The following is a 17,898-nucleotide window of genomic DNA, read 5'->3' as shown; positions in this document are numbered from 1 at the left end:
TACCGTGTGACCTCAGGCCGGTTACTCATTAAGTGAGCTCATAGCAGTAGCTAACATTTACCAGAGGGCTTACAATATCTCCCCTCTGTTCTAAACCTTGATCTGATTAACTCAGCATTATCAACAACAGCAACGATAACAGTCCCTAGCAAAGGAGTTTGGCTCCCTGCTCCAGACACCATACCCCTTCCCAGCACTAGCCTCGGGGTCCTCTCTTCCCTTCTCCCCCCTCCCACACCCAAGGGATTGGCTTAGGGCAGTGATGGCGAACCTCTTGAGCTCGGCGTGTCAGCATTTTGAAAAACCCTAACTTAACTCTGGTGTCGTGTCACATATAGAAATTTTTTGATCTTTGCAACCATAGTAAAACAAAGACTTATATTTTTGATATTTATTTTATATATTTAAATGCCACTTAACAAAGAAAAATCAACCAAAAAAATGAGTTCGCGTGTCACCTCTGACACATGTGTCATAGGTTCGCCATCACTGGCTTAGGGCAGCCTTAGATCTCTCCCCTGCAGCCAGGACAAAATGCCCTTTGTCTTAACATTCCTAGGCTGGGGCCTTGGATGTGCTGGTACCCACTTGTACATACATCTTTCCTCTCAACTAGCACAAGAGGAGGGAACCAACATTAATGAATGCCTGGGCACTTCCAGTATTATCTCTGACCCTTCCATTCACCTGGCAAAGGAGGGGTTGTGCCCATTTTACAGATGAATAACTGACGTTTGAGGGGGTAGGGGGAATAGCCAGTAACTAGCAAAGTCCCATCTCTAGTAAGTGGGATCTGGGCTCAAATCTATCAGCCACCAACCTCATCCAGAGAATATTCCTAAGGAGGACCCCAAAGTAAGAAGAGCTCTTTGGGGGTGTGGGGGGACAAAGAGCCAAAGCCTGATAAGCTTGCATGTCAATGTTCACTGTGGCTTTGGGGCCACTGCTGACCCATGGCAACACACAGTAAAGGCCCACAGTTCTGATTGGAGGTAAGGCTCCAAGAGGCAGTATTTGAGGTCAGAAGTTACCTACCCCGCTCTCCCACAGCTAAGCTGTAAACTGCCAACCTGGCCCACCCCAAAGTTAATGGCAACCACAGCTACCACCGTACTCCTGGCCCAGAGAGCTCGTTTCTCAGCTCTGGGAGAAAGGCTGGGACTTGCAGCCAAGACCTGGGACGTCTGTTGCTGGGCAGTTTACAGAAGCTGCTGTTGGGCCCTGGTCCCAGTGTGACCTGACCCCAGATCTGTCCCCAAGATGCCCAAGCAGGAACCAAGTGCAGGGACTGAGGAGCTGGAGTCACAGGAACCCAGTGCAGAGATCCAACCCACCGGCTGGACTCAGCTTTCTGGGACTGGAGCTTAGAGCTGAGGTCCCCCACCTTTTCTGTGTCAAGAAAATGTAATTTTTATATCTAATTACAAAAGTAATACATGCTCAATGTCAGAAATATCACAAATAAGTAGAGATTTACAATTTTTTCCAAAAATCTTATCCTTCAATCCCACTCCCTGGAACATCGACTGTTCATCTGTCTAGATTTTCCTTTCTGAAAATCCATAAATTTCAAATGTATTTTTATACAAATAGGCTCTTGTTAACTTTATTGTTATACAATTGGATTTTAATTTAGAGGGTTACAAACAAATCAATATTTCCTTTTTAATGGCTGCATAGAATTCCCTGGTGTGGTTGAACCATTCAACTTTTTTTTTTTTTTAAATCCTCACCTGAGGATATTTTTTCCATTGAGAGACAAATTGATCGATTAGTAGCCTCCCACACTCACCCTGACTGGGGGCCAGAGATTGAACCCTCAACCTTCCATCTATATTCTAACCACTGAGCTAAACTGGCCAGGGCTGGACCATTCAACTTTATCTAGATGCCAAGTTTTAAAATGAGTCTCTGCTGGGGGCCCTATGGTTTTAGACCAGTTGCTGGTAGGCCCTCCAATACTACTACAGTTAAATATTCAGTAAAATTCCAGAAAGCAAAAATGAAGGTATTTAGTCTACTCTTTACTGTGTATGGCCAATAAGATCACTGGAGGGAGAAGGGAAAGAGGAAGGGAGGATATCCTGGCTTCAAAGAAGTAGCTCTGCTGCCTGGGAACATGGCTAACTCCTCCATTAGCAATTCTGTGTCTACAGAAAGAGCTTATTGAAGATTGGTAGCCATGGAAACACCCTGATTCTTACCTTACCAGGTAAGGTCTGCCCTGGGACCCAACCTTCTAGGCTCATCTTTCAAATGCCACCTCCTCTAGAAGCTCCCATCCTCCTGGTCAGCTTCTCCCTTCTAAGATTTCTAACAGCTCAGACTTGAAATCAGGCAGACTAAGGTGGACAGCCAGATGTCTTTTACCAGTTGAGACCTTAGATGAGTCAGCGGACCTCTCTGGGCTCAATTTCCTCATCCGTGAAATGGGAATCAGAATGCAACCCATTTCTTCAGGTTGTGCAAGGATCACATGCTTTACTACATGTCAAGGCAAAGCAGTTGCTCAGTTAATATTAGCAAAATCTATGACTGGACTGCAGATATAACTATGTCTTTCATCTTTATATGATGCTTGGCAACTTGTAGCTTCCAGAAAAACAGAGACCTTGTTTTATCCGTCCCAGCACCTGAAATGTGGTGCCTGACATGCTTGCCGGGAAAAGGTAAGCATGGAGAGAGAGAGGCTGAGAAGTAAGACAGCACAGTGGCTCTGTCCAAGAGTGACCATCCACCTCCCACATCCGTGCCTCCTCTCCAAGGCCCATTTAGATGCAGCTTGAACTGCTATTTGGGACAAGGAGCATCAGCGTGGCTTCCTGCTTCCTTCCCTGAAACATGAACCAGTGAACCAGCATCAGAAACTTGGAAAACAGAGGCTTGCAAAGCTGTTGCACTTCCAAGACTGAGGGGTGGTTTCTGCCGTTAGCATGTCAAGCACAAGTCTTCTTTACAACAGAGGAAAGGAAACTTCCATGGTGCCATGTACTTCTCATCTTCAAGTACCGGAGTTCCCCCCCGCATAGCCAGAAGGTCTCCTCTGAGCGATCTGAAGGCAGTCAAGAGTGGCCCGACAGGCTCCAGGAAACAGGAACAGAAGAGGCAGCCTCGAAGGCTTCCTTCTCAGGGTGGGGGCAGATGCCAAGGGCTGGTTGGGCACAGGTCTTCGTTACAACACAGTGAAACAAAGTTTTCTCCCTAGTGGGGCAGGGGGAGCCAGCTGGCAATTGACGATCCGTGCATCTCACCACCCCCATGTCACAGCCCAGCCCCTCTGCAGGCAGGCAAGCAGGCAGGCAGGGCAAGGCCCTCCTCAGGCTGCATTTCTACCCCCTGTAACATCCCTGACTTCAGAGGACAATGTGCCAAAACACAGTAACATGTGAGTGAGAGGATGACCATATTTTCAATTGGGAAAAAGGAATCAAGTCCATAGTCCGAGGAAGGCCTTGAGCTGACCCCTTTGCAGCAGCCTGACTCCGGTTTCCATTATTCCTTCTCACTCTGGGACTCCTCCATCCATGATGTGAAAGGAAGTCAACCACCCGCCCGCCCCGCTCCACCTCCAACCCCAGAAGAGGGGCTAGGAAACTGGACCAAGCCCACCCACGAATGTTCTTCCTGCCCCTTTACCATTTCAGACCAGAACACAAGCATGTCCAAGAAGGTGTCCTATGGGGCTTTCGTGTGTCCCCATCCTCCACACGTGTGCCAAGTGCCTGTGCCCTGGGCTCAGGAGGTATGGCCACTTACAAGCGAGGCCATTGGGAAGACTGTTTGCAGAGTATATGTAATTGGATTATGCATATCATGCTCTATGTTTTTGTGAGCTCATTTAATGCTTCACTCCTCAGGTTCACGATTTGGGCTAAACTTAGTGAAGTTCTGTGTTCTCTAAATGCTTCCAGAGCCACGACCCACTGAAGATGTCCACCAAAGCAAGCACAGAGTCCTCACTGTATAAAATGAACACTTCTTGCCCTTTAAGGAGAGGGAGAGCAGCCCCAAGCCTCCACTCATTCCTTTGCTTCTTATGGCTGGTGGACCCATAGCTGGTGGGGATCACAACAACCCTTCTGACCCCCAGTTCAGAGATGGGGTCAGGGTCAGAGAGGCTAAGGGACTCTGCCAGAAAAAAACAGAGCCAGGACTCAACCCCAACATTACTTGTCTCTACCATGGCCGCCTGGCTAAAAGAAACGATGCATTCTAAGGCCTACTCGCTTGCCATCCTTCTTCCTCCTGTAAAATTCAATCAACTGCACAGCTGGTGTGGCTCGGGGGTTGAGCGTTGACCTATGAACCATGAGGTTACGGTTCAATTCCAAGTCAGGGCACATGCCCAGGTTGTGGGCTCCATCCCCAGAAGGGGGCATGCAGGAGGCAGCCAAACAATGATTCTCTCTCATCATTGATGTTTCTCTCTCTCTTCCTCTCTGAAATCAAGAAAAATACATTTTAAAAATTTCAATCAACTGAATCCAGCTCAACGACATCCTGGAGTGAATGCAAGAACCTTAGGTATGGCTTCACCACTCTAGATAAATACAAACTCCCTCTTTCTACTTCCCCCACCCCCCACTTTAATAAAGTGCATGTAACAGTAGGGGGTCTGTAGGAACTGGGTCCTGCCAGGCCCCGACTAGCAGAGATATCTTCCAGCCTGTCTTTCCTAGATGGACACGAGTTCCCTGTGGCCTCACAGGGGAGTAGGTGGGCTGGGCCCGCGAGCCTGAGCTCCCTGGACCAGCCCCCCTGTCTCCTCTCCTCTCACACTAATCTGATGCTGGATCCTGGCCCTTCTTACCAGAAAAGGGAGACCCTAGAGCAGGGGTGGGGAACCTTTTTTCTGCCAAGGGCCATTTGGATATTTGTAACATCATTCACAAGCCATACAAAATTATCAACTTAAAATTTAGCCTGCTATATTTAGTCAAACTTTATTTAATTAACTCACCCTGAATGCCTTGGCAGGGCCAGAACAAATGCTTTCGCAGGTCTTTACAGTCTGCAGGCTGGACGTTCCCCACCGCCCTAGAGGTATCTCAATTCAAGCAGTAAGTATTCCATTAGCTACAGGCATGCCCACGCCAGACATACCTAACTTATCTCTCACCTCTCTCTGAGCTGAGCCAAGACATGGCCCCAGAATCCTTTAACTCCATGCCCAAGAGAGCCCTAAACAACTGACTGAAGCAGGAGGCACATTTATGAAACTTGCCTAGTTCTTCTCCATCTTTTCCCAAATGGGGAAACTGAGGCCTGGGAGCGGGGGTGGGGGTGGGGGGGCGGATGAAGCAACTTGCTCAAAGCTCTCCTAATTCCCAGACCAGGGGGCTGGGCTACTTCTCCCTCTAGAGGGGCTGATCCACAGCACCATGGGCATATTAAGAACCTCTTTGGACCTTCTCTTCACTGCCCTTTATGGCTGGGGACAAGACATCTACTCTCGCCACCAGCCTGCGGCCCTCCTGGCCCCCTGCCCCATGCCATCCTTCTCCACCTCACTTTCTAAAGTCAGCTTAGTTAGCTGCAAGCTCACTCTCCCCTCTCCTTCCTGAGGAGGTGCCATCTTCTCGTTGGCTTGCAGACAAGCCTGGCTCCCAGTGCAACGGGCCTCAGCTGTCCGTAATTCCTGCCTTGTGAGGCTCTGTCAGGCGCAGCGATTAGACGGCTGCCTGCTTAATGACAGGGCAACGGCTGCATTCACTCAGAGCTGCAGAAGCAATTACCTTGAAAATGGGGGTCACAGGCCCCACTCGTTGGCTTTAATTGAATTCCAATATCTGCCTGGAGCTGCCTTGACCTAACTTGTAGCTTCCTAAATACTACTTAAAGGAAGTGGAGCTAATCCAAGCAGCACTTCTACCCCAATTTCACTCTTTTGTAGAAGTTAAAAAAAATTATTTTCCTAAGAGGATTTTAATTCCAAAGGGGAAAAAGAGGGGGAGAGGGGACCCCATTGTGGCCACTGTAGGGAGGGGAGGGCTCATCCTGAAAAAGGGGATGGGGATGAGGAGCTGGAAGAGGAGAAATTCCAGGACAGAGCTCACAATGTGCTTGCCACCCCTGATCCCCCTTCTACCACTGTCAGCTGAGCCATGAGACAGGAACTGGTCACTGAGACATAGGACACAGGATGGGGGCTGAGCCCTGGGCTGGGAGTTGGCCCCTGGGCCTCTGCCTGGCTTTGCTCCTAAACAGTATGTGACCGTCCCTAAATCACTTTTCCTCTCTGAAAAACAAGGGCATTGGCTGGATAGAGCAGTGGTTCTCCACCAGGAGCCATTCTGCCCCTCCTAGACAGACACTCGGCAATGTCTAGAGACAGTGCTGGATGTCACAATGTGGGGCGCTGCTACTGGCATCCAGTAAGTAGAGGCCAGGACTGCTGAACAACCTCCAATGCACAGAACAGCACCCCACAAAGCACCTGGTCCCAACACTGAGTTAGAGGATCCTAAAGAGACGTCAAACTTTGGTATTACGATGTCCCCTCTGGGGGTGCTGCCCCCCAAAACTCAATGGCTAAAAACATTGCTTGCTCAGTCCCCTTTCCAAACTCCCCCATGCTCCTCACACATAACAGATGAGGGTCTGCCCCTCCCCCAATGGTACCAGGACCGGTCTAACACTTCATGCTCTTCCCCAGCAGCATTGGGGAGCTGCCACGGAGCTCACACCAGGAGTACAGGACCACATAACCATCGTGGATCCCAATGGCAAGAGGGAGGGTCGGGACCCACCAGCATCTCTGTCACTCAGACCTCCACCTCCAGGCACTCCTAACCCAGAGAGATGAGTTGGCCCACGCCCTTTTACAGACGCAGAAACTGAGGCTGGAAGAAGAAATGAGCCTGCCCGAGGTCACACGGGAAGAGCCAGAACTAGAACACAAGTCTCCAGGTTTCTGCCCCGAAATGAAAAGCCAAGAGTCACCATCTACCCCACCAAGCAGAAAACTCTGGAGCCTGCAGTTCCACTTAGAAATAATGACCTCATTTAAGGAAAAAAAAGAATGAAAACCAGCCAGAACCCCAGAACGTTAGGGCTGAAGGGCCCCCGGCCAACCAGTCCACTGTTTCCCAAGCCTGACTATCCTTCAGAATAATTCCAGGTCTATGGAAAAGAACTCTGCGGCGAATTCCCTGGACTCTACATTGTTCCAAAGCCCCTTTGGGGACCCTGACCCAGCGGTCTGTGGATGGGAAGCAGTGATCTCACCCACTCCCTGCGTTCTATCACTTTAGGGACAAAAGGTGAACAAGAATACCCCAAGGGTAAGAACCTTGTAAGTCACATTGAAAAGGTGTTTTTTCTCAGATGTTTACCTTAAACATCCTTAGCCTCAACCAAAGCACCAATCAAGAGAAAGATGCTATTTGCAACCAAGAACTAAAGATGCAAGCCAGGTAGGGGCTGGGGAAAGATCTGGCTTCCTCCTTTCACTGAGGGATCAAACAAGAAGTGGGTTCGTAAAGAGCTCTGGGATATTTTTCCCTGTTCCCTTGACCTCGGAGGTCAGGATGACCTGTCTAGGTCCTGCAGCTGGAATTCACAAGGGCAAGTGAGGAAGGCTCAGCCAGGCAGCCGAGTGCATGGGACAGCAAGGCACAACCCCAAATTCCACAGCACGCTTCACATCCACAGTACAGCAGAGACAGTTCTGATCCCAGATGGCTAAAGAAAGGCAGACCTTTGCCAGGGAGGGGGGACAGAGCAGACAGGCCCTTGGAAAGCATGAGGAGGAGGTTGGGGACCCCATCAGTCAGCCTGGTCTTAAACGTGATCTCAGAGCCCATCCCCCTCAATGGTGGGGACACCAAAAGTTGAGGGAGAACAGGGATAATGAGTTTAGAGGTTGATTTGAGACATGTCTTTAATTCAGGGACTTGGGTAGGCAATTAGGGACCCAACGGGGAGAGAGCCCCAAATGGACCCAAGCCTATGAAATGCTTCAGGAGATGGAGTCCTGCGGCCGCCATTCTTTGAGGCCAGCTGAGATCAAAATCGATCTCTGGTTATGATAAATGAGAGGAATAAAAGGGCTATACACACGGTGAGAGGCAGATTGGGGAGTCCACGTACCCCGATGATGGCATTCAGCTCCGTCATGGTGACCTGCTTGGCACGTTCCACAGCCTGCGCCACCTGCTGCTGGTGCTGGAGGGAACGGAAGGGGTTAACTGCGGCGGCTCGGGCCAGGCACCCACCTAGCCGCACAGAGGCAGAGCACAGAGGCAGAGGAGGTCCGACACTGACGGGACACAGGTGGGTCACGGACAGGGCATTTTCACTTTCTTCTTTAGATCCTTTTCAATGAGCATGTATTACTTTTGTAATCAAAACTTCGTATAAATTGTTTTAAATTAAAATATAAATGAACCAAAAGATGGGTATTGGTCAATGGCCCCCCTCCAACAGACATACAAAAAAACTTTTTTCCATGCGTTAGACTATAAGCTGGACATCGATGGCATTATTGAATGATTATTAATGTTCTAAATGCAGTAACGGTATTGGAGTCACGCAGAAGCCTGTCCACATTGTTAGGAGACGCAGCGGGAGCAGTGAGTGGTGAGCTGTCAGGATGTCTGCAGTTTACAATCAAAGGGTTCAGAAGAAATACATATGTATCTAAATATAATCAAATCTGTATATATCTAAATAGAGAGAAAACAAAAACGTATGTCTACACAGAAAGAGAAAGAAAAGCAGCATTATGAACTCAAAAGCAAGCAATGAGTTGACTTTGGGTGATGAAGATGTGTCCATGTTATGTTCAAAAGCTGCAACAAATGCACCACTCTGGTGGGGGCAGCTATGGGAAATCTCTGTACTTTCCACTCAGTTCTGCTATGAACCTAAACTGCTGCAAAAAAGAGTCTTTTTTTAAAAAAACATTTTTCGATGTATTCATTCCCTTCAGCCTTGAGGTAGCACCAGCTTCATATGCAGCTGTCTTCCCTACCAGGCTGCAAACTCTGAGGACATGGCTATATCCTGTTCTTACAAGAAGTCAATCATTTTTGACCCAGGGCTCCAGGAGTGAGCTGAGAAGGGCCCAGGAGGGGCATGGAGGGCAGGGCCTGCCCCAGCCAAAGTGAGCTCTGCCAGACGGAAATGGGCCTCGCAGGCAGCCCCTGTCCACCCTGTACCAAAGGGCGTCCTTGGAGACGTTTCCACTAGCTCAGCACCTTCCTCACGTGGGGGCCCCTTGCAGAGTGGCTTAGAAGGTGATGTGAGCGATAAGGTGTGCCTTGGCGAGTGCACTGTTCTGAAGGGTGGGGTCCCCTGTGGGTACTGGTTCCCCTCACAGGGTCTGGGTCTTGACACTGACTGGCCAGGTGTCCTTGCTCCTAGATGACTCTAGGTGTGGAATTTCAAGCACAGGGAAGCAGAGGTTGAACTGGATACAGCATGGGGGCACAGAGGCACCTGCTGCCCATTGCTACCCCAGTGGCAGGCCAGAACCCCCCTCTCTGGTCTCAGATAGTGGCAGAGAATTAGTCCCACCAGAAAAAGGAGCACGTTGTTCCTCTGATGTGGCTCCCAGCCCTGAACTGGCTGGAGAAGGCTCTGTAAACCCCAGGTTGTCAACTTCAACTTCAGTCCTATGAACGAACAGGAGCTAGAGCTCCGGTGGGACCTCATCAGCCAGTGGCTGCTTTGGAAAGACAAGGACACAACAAAAAGTCTTACCTCTTGTGACAGGAAAGGCATGATCTGTGCTAAAATTGTGTTCAGTCTCTTCGCAATCTCTGTCTGCAAAAGAAAAGAGACCTCATGAAGTTCAGGCAAATAAATCGTCGCCAAAATGTCAGACAAGTGGAAGTGCAAACTGCCCCAAACCACAGGCCCTCCCACCGGCTCATCTTTTCCACCCTCAGGAGCCTCTTGGCTAAATCACAGCATGAAGAAATCTTCCAACTCCCCCAACCACTCTGCCTACATTCTGGGGATCTCTAATTTTGTCAGAGGTGGTCCAGCTGTTTGGGTCAGAATATAGTTTGTCTCCTTTGGATGAAAGCGCTAATGAAAAACAGAGCAATACAAAACAAGAATGACCACCCCCCCAAACCTCCCCCCACACACACCCTGCACACCCCAGCAAAACCTATTACGAGAGGGAAATAGCGCGGTGAGGAAGGGACTGCTATGCTCAGTGGCCCGAATGGCAACAGCAAGACAGGCTCTCAGACAAATCGGGAGTTCGCCAGGAAGCCCCCGGGGGGTCATGTACCAAAGGGTCCTGTGGGGCCAGCTTCCTGCAAGGCTTACAGGGTCTCCTGTACCCCCACTTTTCACTGCTGCTTCTCCCATATACGTGCTGCCCAGCCTAAAATCTCACTGTTAACACTGCATTTTTTAGGGTAAAGTATCACCTTTCCTAGAAGCTGCTCAGGAGGCAACTCTTTAGATTCCTAAGGCTTCATTGAAGTTGATCATAGAAAGGCTTATCAATTCCTTATCCCGCCTCCTAACACTCCAGAAAAGATCACAGAAACACCAACTGGTTTCGCCACCCATGTGCTTACGTGAATGCCAGGTAGAAAGAGGTTAAAAGAGAGTGGTGCTAAACGGTTAACTGAGGCCAGACCAGGAAGGCCTAGACCTAATAACAGACAAGTCTTACAATTGCTTCTCTTATCGACTTCTAAATCCTGAGGCCACCGAGGCTGAGGGCCTAGCACTGGCTTCAGAGCTCTCATCAGCACACAGCAATCTTCCAGGGACAAAACCATGACAACAGCCTTTAAAAATCTGTGATCATCTGCATGTCAAATGATTCTGGATGAGAAATCCTTGTGCACTTAAAATAAAAGCAATGCCGGCTTACAAACAGGCCCAGGACCTCTGGATCCCTGGGGAATTCCTGGGGCAAATACCCCAGCCCAGGCACTAAGGACGTAGCCTGTGGTTTGTGAGGGGCCAGCCACCCTCTAGGAACTGACAGGCTTTTCCAGCCTTGTGTCCTGGAGCTGCTGGCCACAGTGGCAGGCTCCAAACAGGGAGCCTGCTCATCCATCAGGGCCTCCTGGATGGGGCCGGAGACTGCTACTGTCTCCTGGAACACCTCAATGCTCAAGAGCAGGGTCAGGGTTTGGCCCTGTGGGCATCTGGGGTGGAACAATTCTTTATTACGAAGGGCTGTCCTTGTATCCCAGAGCAACTGAGTGTCAATAATGATCCCTACTTCCAAACTTCCAGGGTGATGGGGGAGTATCACGGGACCCATAGCCACATCTGCACATGTGAGGCACACCAGCAAGGACATTTACACCAGGGCTCCTCAACCTCAGTGCTACTGACATTTGGAGCTGTCACTGTAGGGCAGCGGTTCTCAACCTGTGGGTCACGACCCTTTGGTGGTCGAACGACCCTTTCACAGGGGTCACCTAAGACCATCCTGCATATCAGATATTTACATTACGATTCATAAAAGTAGCAACATTACAGTTATGAAGTAGCAATGAAAATAATTTTATGGTTGGGGTCACAACATGAGGAACTGTATTTAAAGGGCCAGAAGGTTGAGAACCACTGCTGTAGGGTTTTCTGTGCACTGTAGGGTTTTTAGCAGCATCCCTGGCCTCCACCTACTGGAAACCTGTCATTCGTATTGTAAGGAACATGGGAAGATTACTAAGTAATTGTTGTATAAATTATTAATCTAGGTAAGTAGGACGAGTCGACTCCAAAAGAGGGTTTTTCACATTTCTGTTCATTTTTACCTCCCCCAAATCAACTGATAGTGGGGAAGGAGAATGAAGTCTGAAAGTCAGGGCTGCATATGGCAGGAGTTTAGAAACAATCAGCTAGCCTGCATCTCAGTCCAAAGCCGCATAGAGCAACAAGGTCACTCAATGGCCATGTTTATGTGCCAAATAAGGATAGAAAGAGATATAAAAACAAACAGAAATAAACTAGGTTCACTGCTTAGGAAGCTCAGTTGGTCCAAGGCTTCTTACCTCAAATAACTAGCATAGCAGTGCCTAGCACATAGTAGGCGCTCAATAAATGTTTAGCCAAAAGAATCTCACTGGCCTCCCTGTATTTATTTTTCATAGTGGAGTGTCCCCCTAGCCCAGGGGTGGGCAAACTTTTTGACTCGAGGGCCACAATGGGTTCTTAAACTGGACCGGAGGGCCGGAACAAAAGCATGGATGGAGTGTTTGTGTGAACTAATATAAATTCAAAGTAAACATCATTACATAAAAGGGTATGGTCTTTTTTTTTTTTAGTTTTATTCATTTCAAATGGGCCGGATCCGGCCCTCGGGCCGTAGTTTGCCCACGGCTGCTAGCCGCTGACCTGGGCCTGCCCGAGTGTGGACAGCATCTATGGGAGGGACTGTGGTGGATGAAGTGTTGACATACTAGTGGGAGGTGGGTGGGCAGCAGCCACGCCTTTTGAGAGCCAGACCAACCACAGCCGCCTTGGTGGGTCTCTGGCTGTGGCCCCTCCCCACAGCCAGTAGGCCGGCAGCAGGCTCTGAACTTCCGGGTCACTCTGGACTACTCAGCAGCTACAACTCTCACCATCTCTGGGGTAGGTGGTTATGAAAGGGTTCCCAGCTACTGCCTACTTCCTCTAGCAGATAGGCCAAGTGTCGGAGTCTTGATAGTTACAGGAAAAAGTAGCTGTTCTTCCCCTTCCCCACTCTCATCAGCAAACATGCAGCCATAGGCTTCTGCGTGGGATCTTCTCCCCGGGCCTGGTTGGAGCCCAGCGTCCTCTCGTTATGATCTGCCAGGATTTCAGGTAGCTGTGCCCAGTTCAAGGCTTGGTATCCAGGCTACCAGGTGACTACACAGTGTCATCAGAGTAAGTTCCCGCTCAGACTTCCACCCCTCTGAAAGCGGTTTCTGCCTCCTTCACCTGTCTTCCAACACCACAAACAGGGCCCTCGGAACAGCTACACAGACATGGAATGTTCTGGAGGCCTAGGTTCGGCATCCAGGCTCTCTCCTGGGCTTGACCTCAATGCAGAGGCCTCAGGCACAGTTAGAACTTTAGTGCCCCATGAGACAAGACTGTACCAGGCTGGGGCCGGCAGAGGAGGGATGGTCTTCCACCCCGAGGGCTTTATAATAAACCACAATGGCCCTGTCCTCGGGTCTGGGATTTTTTTGGGTTGGCGAGAGCTGGGGGTGGAAAAGTATGCAAACTGCATCCCTCCTGCCCTTCTGGCTGTACCTGTGCCATCACCTGCTGCAGCAGCATTCCCCTCCCCGTTTCCCTAAAGAGTGGGAGCCGGGATTGAGCCTTGCCCATCTCTACACATGCCACCGAACGGCTTGGGATACTCTGGTGAGTCAAAGAATGAACAGGAAAACTGTCTACTACATGATTTTTTTTCACAATGATTTTTTTTTTTTAATTGAGGGTGGTGATAGCAAGAGGGGAAGTCCTAGAAATAGAAAGTGGGCCAGAGAGGACCACTCTTAACAACACGGTAATAGTAAAGGCTGACATCCGCAGCTGCAGCTCTTCCAAGCGTCATACGTGTGTGAACTCACAATCACCCTAACAGGAAGGCACTTACTAACATCTCCATTTTTCAGATGGGGAAACTGACGCTCAGCAATTAAGCAACTTCACTAAATGACTTCCTACCCAGAAACCAAATTTCCACATTTCGAGGGAGCTTAGAGAAGTATTTTTGAAAGAAAAACTACCATCAGGGTTAATAATCGACAACATTTCTGAGTAGAGCAGCTGTTAAAACAGCATTTTATCCAACGCAAACAACAGTTCCAAGAAGGAAGAAAACAAAATCAAGATGTGTGACTTCAACAATCGGGATAGTTACCAACCACAAACTAGAAGGCGATCGTCGGCTGGAAAACTCCTTTTGGCAGCTCAGGGCCCTGTTATCACTAAGGCCACCGCCCTCCATCCTGCCCTCCATCTCAGTCCCACCAAACCACTGCCTTTGAGTCAGAGCCTCAGATGTGAAGCAGAGAGGAGAGGTGCCTGCGGCAGAAAGGCTGCTTCCTTTGGAAAAAGGTGTGTGGGGAGCCTGATGCTGCCTTTGAAAGTTTCTTTTCAAGTACGGTTCAAAGAAGGCGGCTTTGCTGGTAGAAAACAGTGCTGCTCGGAAGGAACTAATCTACCAGACACAGGCACTTCAGAGAAATGTGCACAGAGATCCTGAGAAGTTCTGAATCTGAGCTCCCAACTGGGCTCTTGGAATAACATCTGCCCTGTGTCTCTGTCGAGATTGTTAGTCAAATAAATGAGGAAACAAGATAGTGGGGGGCAAGTGTAATTTCCCAAAGAGCAATCTGCTCAATGCGCCTTAGGAGCTCCCATTTGCCCCATCATCTCCTCATTAAAGCAGGACCTCTAAGCATCTTGCTGTAAACTGAGGGTACTTGAACATTCTAAAGTATATTTCTCTCCCAATACACTAGCATCTACTTTGCTGCTGCTTACCACCCCTGGGCCTTTGACCCACGACACTAAATTAAGGGAGATGGAACGTGCTGGTGGTCCTCACCCCCAGCAACCTGTTACCCCTGGCCTCAGCACCGAGCCAGGCTTTGGCCTTTTTTTTTTTTTTTTTTTTTTTAATTTAGCGATTGCTCAAGGCACAGCTGACAGGCACTTCCATCAGACGGTCTCTCCACTATTTAGTTTTAAACTGCCAGGCAGTTGTACCAGTCAGCTCTTGAGAATGCACCCTCCTTTTTAACCTCAGTCAAATAAAAACAAGGAGAGGGAGCAACCTACCACTTTAAAGAGCATGTTATGACCCAAGGGCACACAGAAATGACCTGATTTCCTTTCCCAGCTCTGCCTCCATCTAGCTGTGTGGCTTTGGGCAAATCACTTCCCTCCACTGTGCTTCAATTTTGTTGTCTGTAAAACGGAGGATGAATTGGATAACTTATAAGATCCAGGAGCCACCACTTACTGGTAGAGTTTAGAATATTAAACATTCCTGAATTGCTCTGTGACATGTCACTTTCTCCATAAAGCTCAGTAAGATAGTGCATGGCATGAGTTTGAAGGATGAGCAAAGAAGCAAGCCACCTCGAGAGGTGGATGGTTGTTAGGTGGTGGGCTAGGCTGGGGCTCAGTCCCAAGAACCAGTCTTCATAGGAGGAACCCTTCAAATGTGACCATCAGGGAAACTGCCAGAGCACTGAAGTCCTCAATCTCAACACATCAAGCCACTGTATGGGTTCTCTGCTTCACAAGAAAAAACTGGTTGTGAGCTGAAGACAGCCAGGCAAGGCCTTTTCAAGATGTATCATTTAGTGGGAAGTAACAGCAATTTCCATGTCTGTGAGACAGCCAAGGGGCTGCCACGAGGCTCCTGGTTCACTTCTACAACAAAGATTCCTTCCTGGAACAATCTGTGTGGTGTGTTGTGAATCCAGAGACCCGTCTGTGGATGTGTATGAGAAAAAGGAGGTGAGGAAAAAGATACCTGCCTATGTGAAGCGTGAGTTATGTACGCTTCCAAGCCATGTGGAAATGGTGGTTTTCTACTCAGCTCTGGGTCTGGCGTGCCATGTGACCTCTGGAAAGACATGTCCACTGGCTGGGCCTCAGGTCGTTCTAGAAGCATGTGTGTCTGAGGTGGGGACTCGGTCCGCGCTGGGGTTCTTTAATTTGAATCAGCTTTAACCTGGTTCTCTGACTCACACCCTGGGGTGTTCAAAGTGAGTCTGCTTCATCTTGAATTAAAATCACGGAGGCACAGGGAGGACTGGGGGGCTGTACAAAAGAAGGAGAACCCAGCAGCTGGGTGCCAAAATCACCCAGCAATAAAATATTGGAAGATTCCAGAACAATGTGTCTGGGCAACTTTAAATTAAAATACCCCGTTGCATTTCTAAAGCAATTCTAAATTGATAGGCCTTCAATTATTGGACTACAAGATGATATTCCTTGCCAGGCAGTTTCTCCTCGGACCAAGCTGAAATAAAGCAAGTGGGTATTTTATTGCTGATGGGATGGAAGTCCAGGGACAGAAAGGGGTGAGACCTCCAGCAAAAGTTGGCATGGCATTCCCAGGCCCCATCCATCCCTGCCACAGGTTTTAGGGCAGTGGTTCTCAACCTTGGCTGCACATTAGAATCACCTGGGAATCTTTTTAAAATCCTGTTTTCTGGGCCTCATCCTCCGGAAATTCTGTTTTTTTGTTATGGGGTGGGGCCACAACATTAGTAACAAAGAAACAAAATTTCTGGAGGATGAGACCCAGAAAACAGGATTTTAAAAAGATTCCCAGGTGATTCTAATGTGCAGCCAAGGTTGAGAACCACTGCTCTAGGACAGTGGTCGGCAAACTGTGGCCCTCGAGCTACATGTGGCTCTTTGCCCCCTTGAGTGTGGCTCTTCCACAAAATACCGACTTCTGCGCACGGGCCACGAAGTTTCAATCGCACTGTATGTGCGCGCCCGCACATGGTATTTTGTGGAAGAGCCACACTCAAGGGGTCAAAGAGCCGCATGTGGCTCACGAGCCACAGTGTGCTGAGCTGCAGTTTGCCAACCACTGCTCTAGGGGAAAGCAGCACCACGGTGTCTTTAAGAAGGGAGCAAATAAATGATCCACTTAGCAGCCAAGGGAGATAATGACCCCTGTTCCTGGAGGGGCTAAGGAGGTTTACATCACAGATCACTCAATGATAGGTGAGCCTCCTTAAAGGCCTTTTAGCACTGACATATTGATCAAATTATATATAACTACAACACCATTAAATATTTATGCTTCCAAAGAAGCCTGCTGAATTCTTTATGCTGGGAGGGCTTGGTTCAAGAAAAGGCGCAGCCCTGGTGTGACCCCGAGGATCTGTCTCCCATGGGAGGAAATGGAACGTTGGCTGGCACCAGACCCCAGGTCCTACACACAGGGTAAGGATGGCAGGAGGACACAAAACATTCACCCTGACACAGCTAGAAAGGGAAGGGAGTCTGGGGTCCTGAGTTCGTGACGTGACCCTTCCACGTGCTTCCCTGAGAGGAATTTGCCTTCTCTTCCTCACCCTACCAGAAATCTCAGATATTTTCTGCCGAGTCTAGGGAATAAGGGAACTGGAAATAGTAAGGCTGAGTGAGGAAGTGGGGGACGGTGGACATAGACAAGATTCTAGGCCACTGACCTTGGAAGAATTGACAACGCAAAATCTTGCGTTCCAGTCCAGGTATGTCCTGCACTTGGGCCTCAGTTTCCGTTACATGAAGGAGGCAGATTTGGGGCCAATATGATAATCTCAAAAATGAATTAAGTGCTGTGTACTAGTGAGTGCCCCATCCGAAGGAGCATGGTCTAGACACCTCTTCATGGGAGGGACCTGGCCCTAGATGACTGCCAAGCCCAGCTCTGAGACTAAGACTTTCATTTCTCAGTCTCTGGCTTTCCATCCACCAGGCTTCCTATTAACAAGATCCAATGATCTTTAAATATTTGTTCACTTTAATTACTTGGTTCCCAAAACACATTAAAAACTCTGCTTGCCTCCCACCCCCACTCCAGGGGATGGCCCTCAAAGAGCTTGCTTATGTAGACAGAACAGGGGAAGTCTTTTCAGATTACACCTTCCCGCTAACACTGTCCATTCATCCCAGGCACTGTCACTCCCCCTCCCATCCCTCCCCTCAGAAAACTTCCTAAAGCGTTCCCCACCTCCCCAGATTCCATTGGCCAACTCTCCACAAGCAGGAAAAATTCTCAATTCCTCCCTTGGGGATGCCATGGCAAATCCCCACCTAATCCCCCAGGGAACATTATGAAAATCTCCCCTTGCCCCCCAACAGGCTATAAAATTCACATTACCCTTGCAGAGGCAGCTCCTTAAATTTTGGGGGGTCTCCCCATGAGGGCAGTACTGCAAATGAAACAGTGGCCATTACTTTTAAAGAACAGGGGCTCTC

General features: G+C 49.0%; 1 protein-coding gene across 15 annotated transcripts in view; it reads right to left on the bottom strand.

Moving 5' to 3' along the window:
• TLE3 (TLE family member 3, transcriptional corepressor) overlaps positions 1-17,898 on the bottom strand; it is a 46,416-nt gene that overhangs the window by 17,107 nt on the left and 11,411 nt on the right. For 6 of the 15 annotated variants that reach the window (XM_070431244.1, XM_070431256.1, XM_070431250.1 and 3 more), the window contains exons 5-6: positions 9,706-9,768; positions 8,062-8,166 (exon numbers count right to left, since the gene is read on the bottom strand). In XM_070431244.1, the coding sequence (XP_070287345.1) occupies positions 8,062-8,166; positions 9,706-9,768 (168 nt within the window). The remainder of the gene's footprint in view (positions 1-8,061; positions 8,167-9,705; positions 9,769-17,898) is intronic. The other 9 variants (XM_070431274.1, XM_070431294.1, XM_070431284.1 and 6 more) reach the window with 2 other exon arrangements.

This window comes from Myotis yumanensis, unplaced genomic scaffold (genome assembly GCF_028538775.1).
Source record: "Myotis yumanensis isolate MYYU_CA2020_CCGP unplaced genomic scaffold, mMyoYum1.0.hap1 SCAF_1, whole genome shotgun sequence".
Taxonomy (NCBI): Eukaryota; Metazoa; Chordata; class Mammalia; order Chiroptera; family Vespertilionidae; genus Myotis; species Myotis yumanensis.
This window is presented reverse-complemented; position numbering and strand designations above follow the sequence as displayed.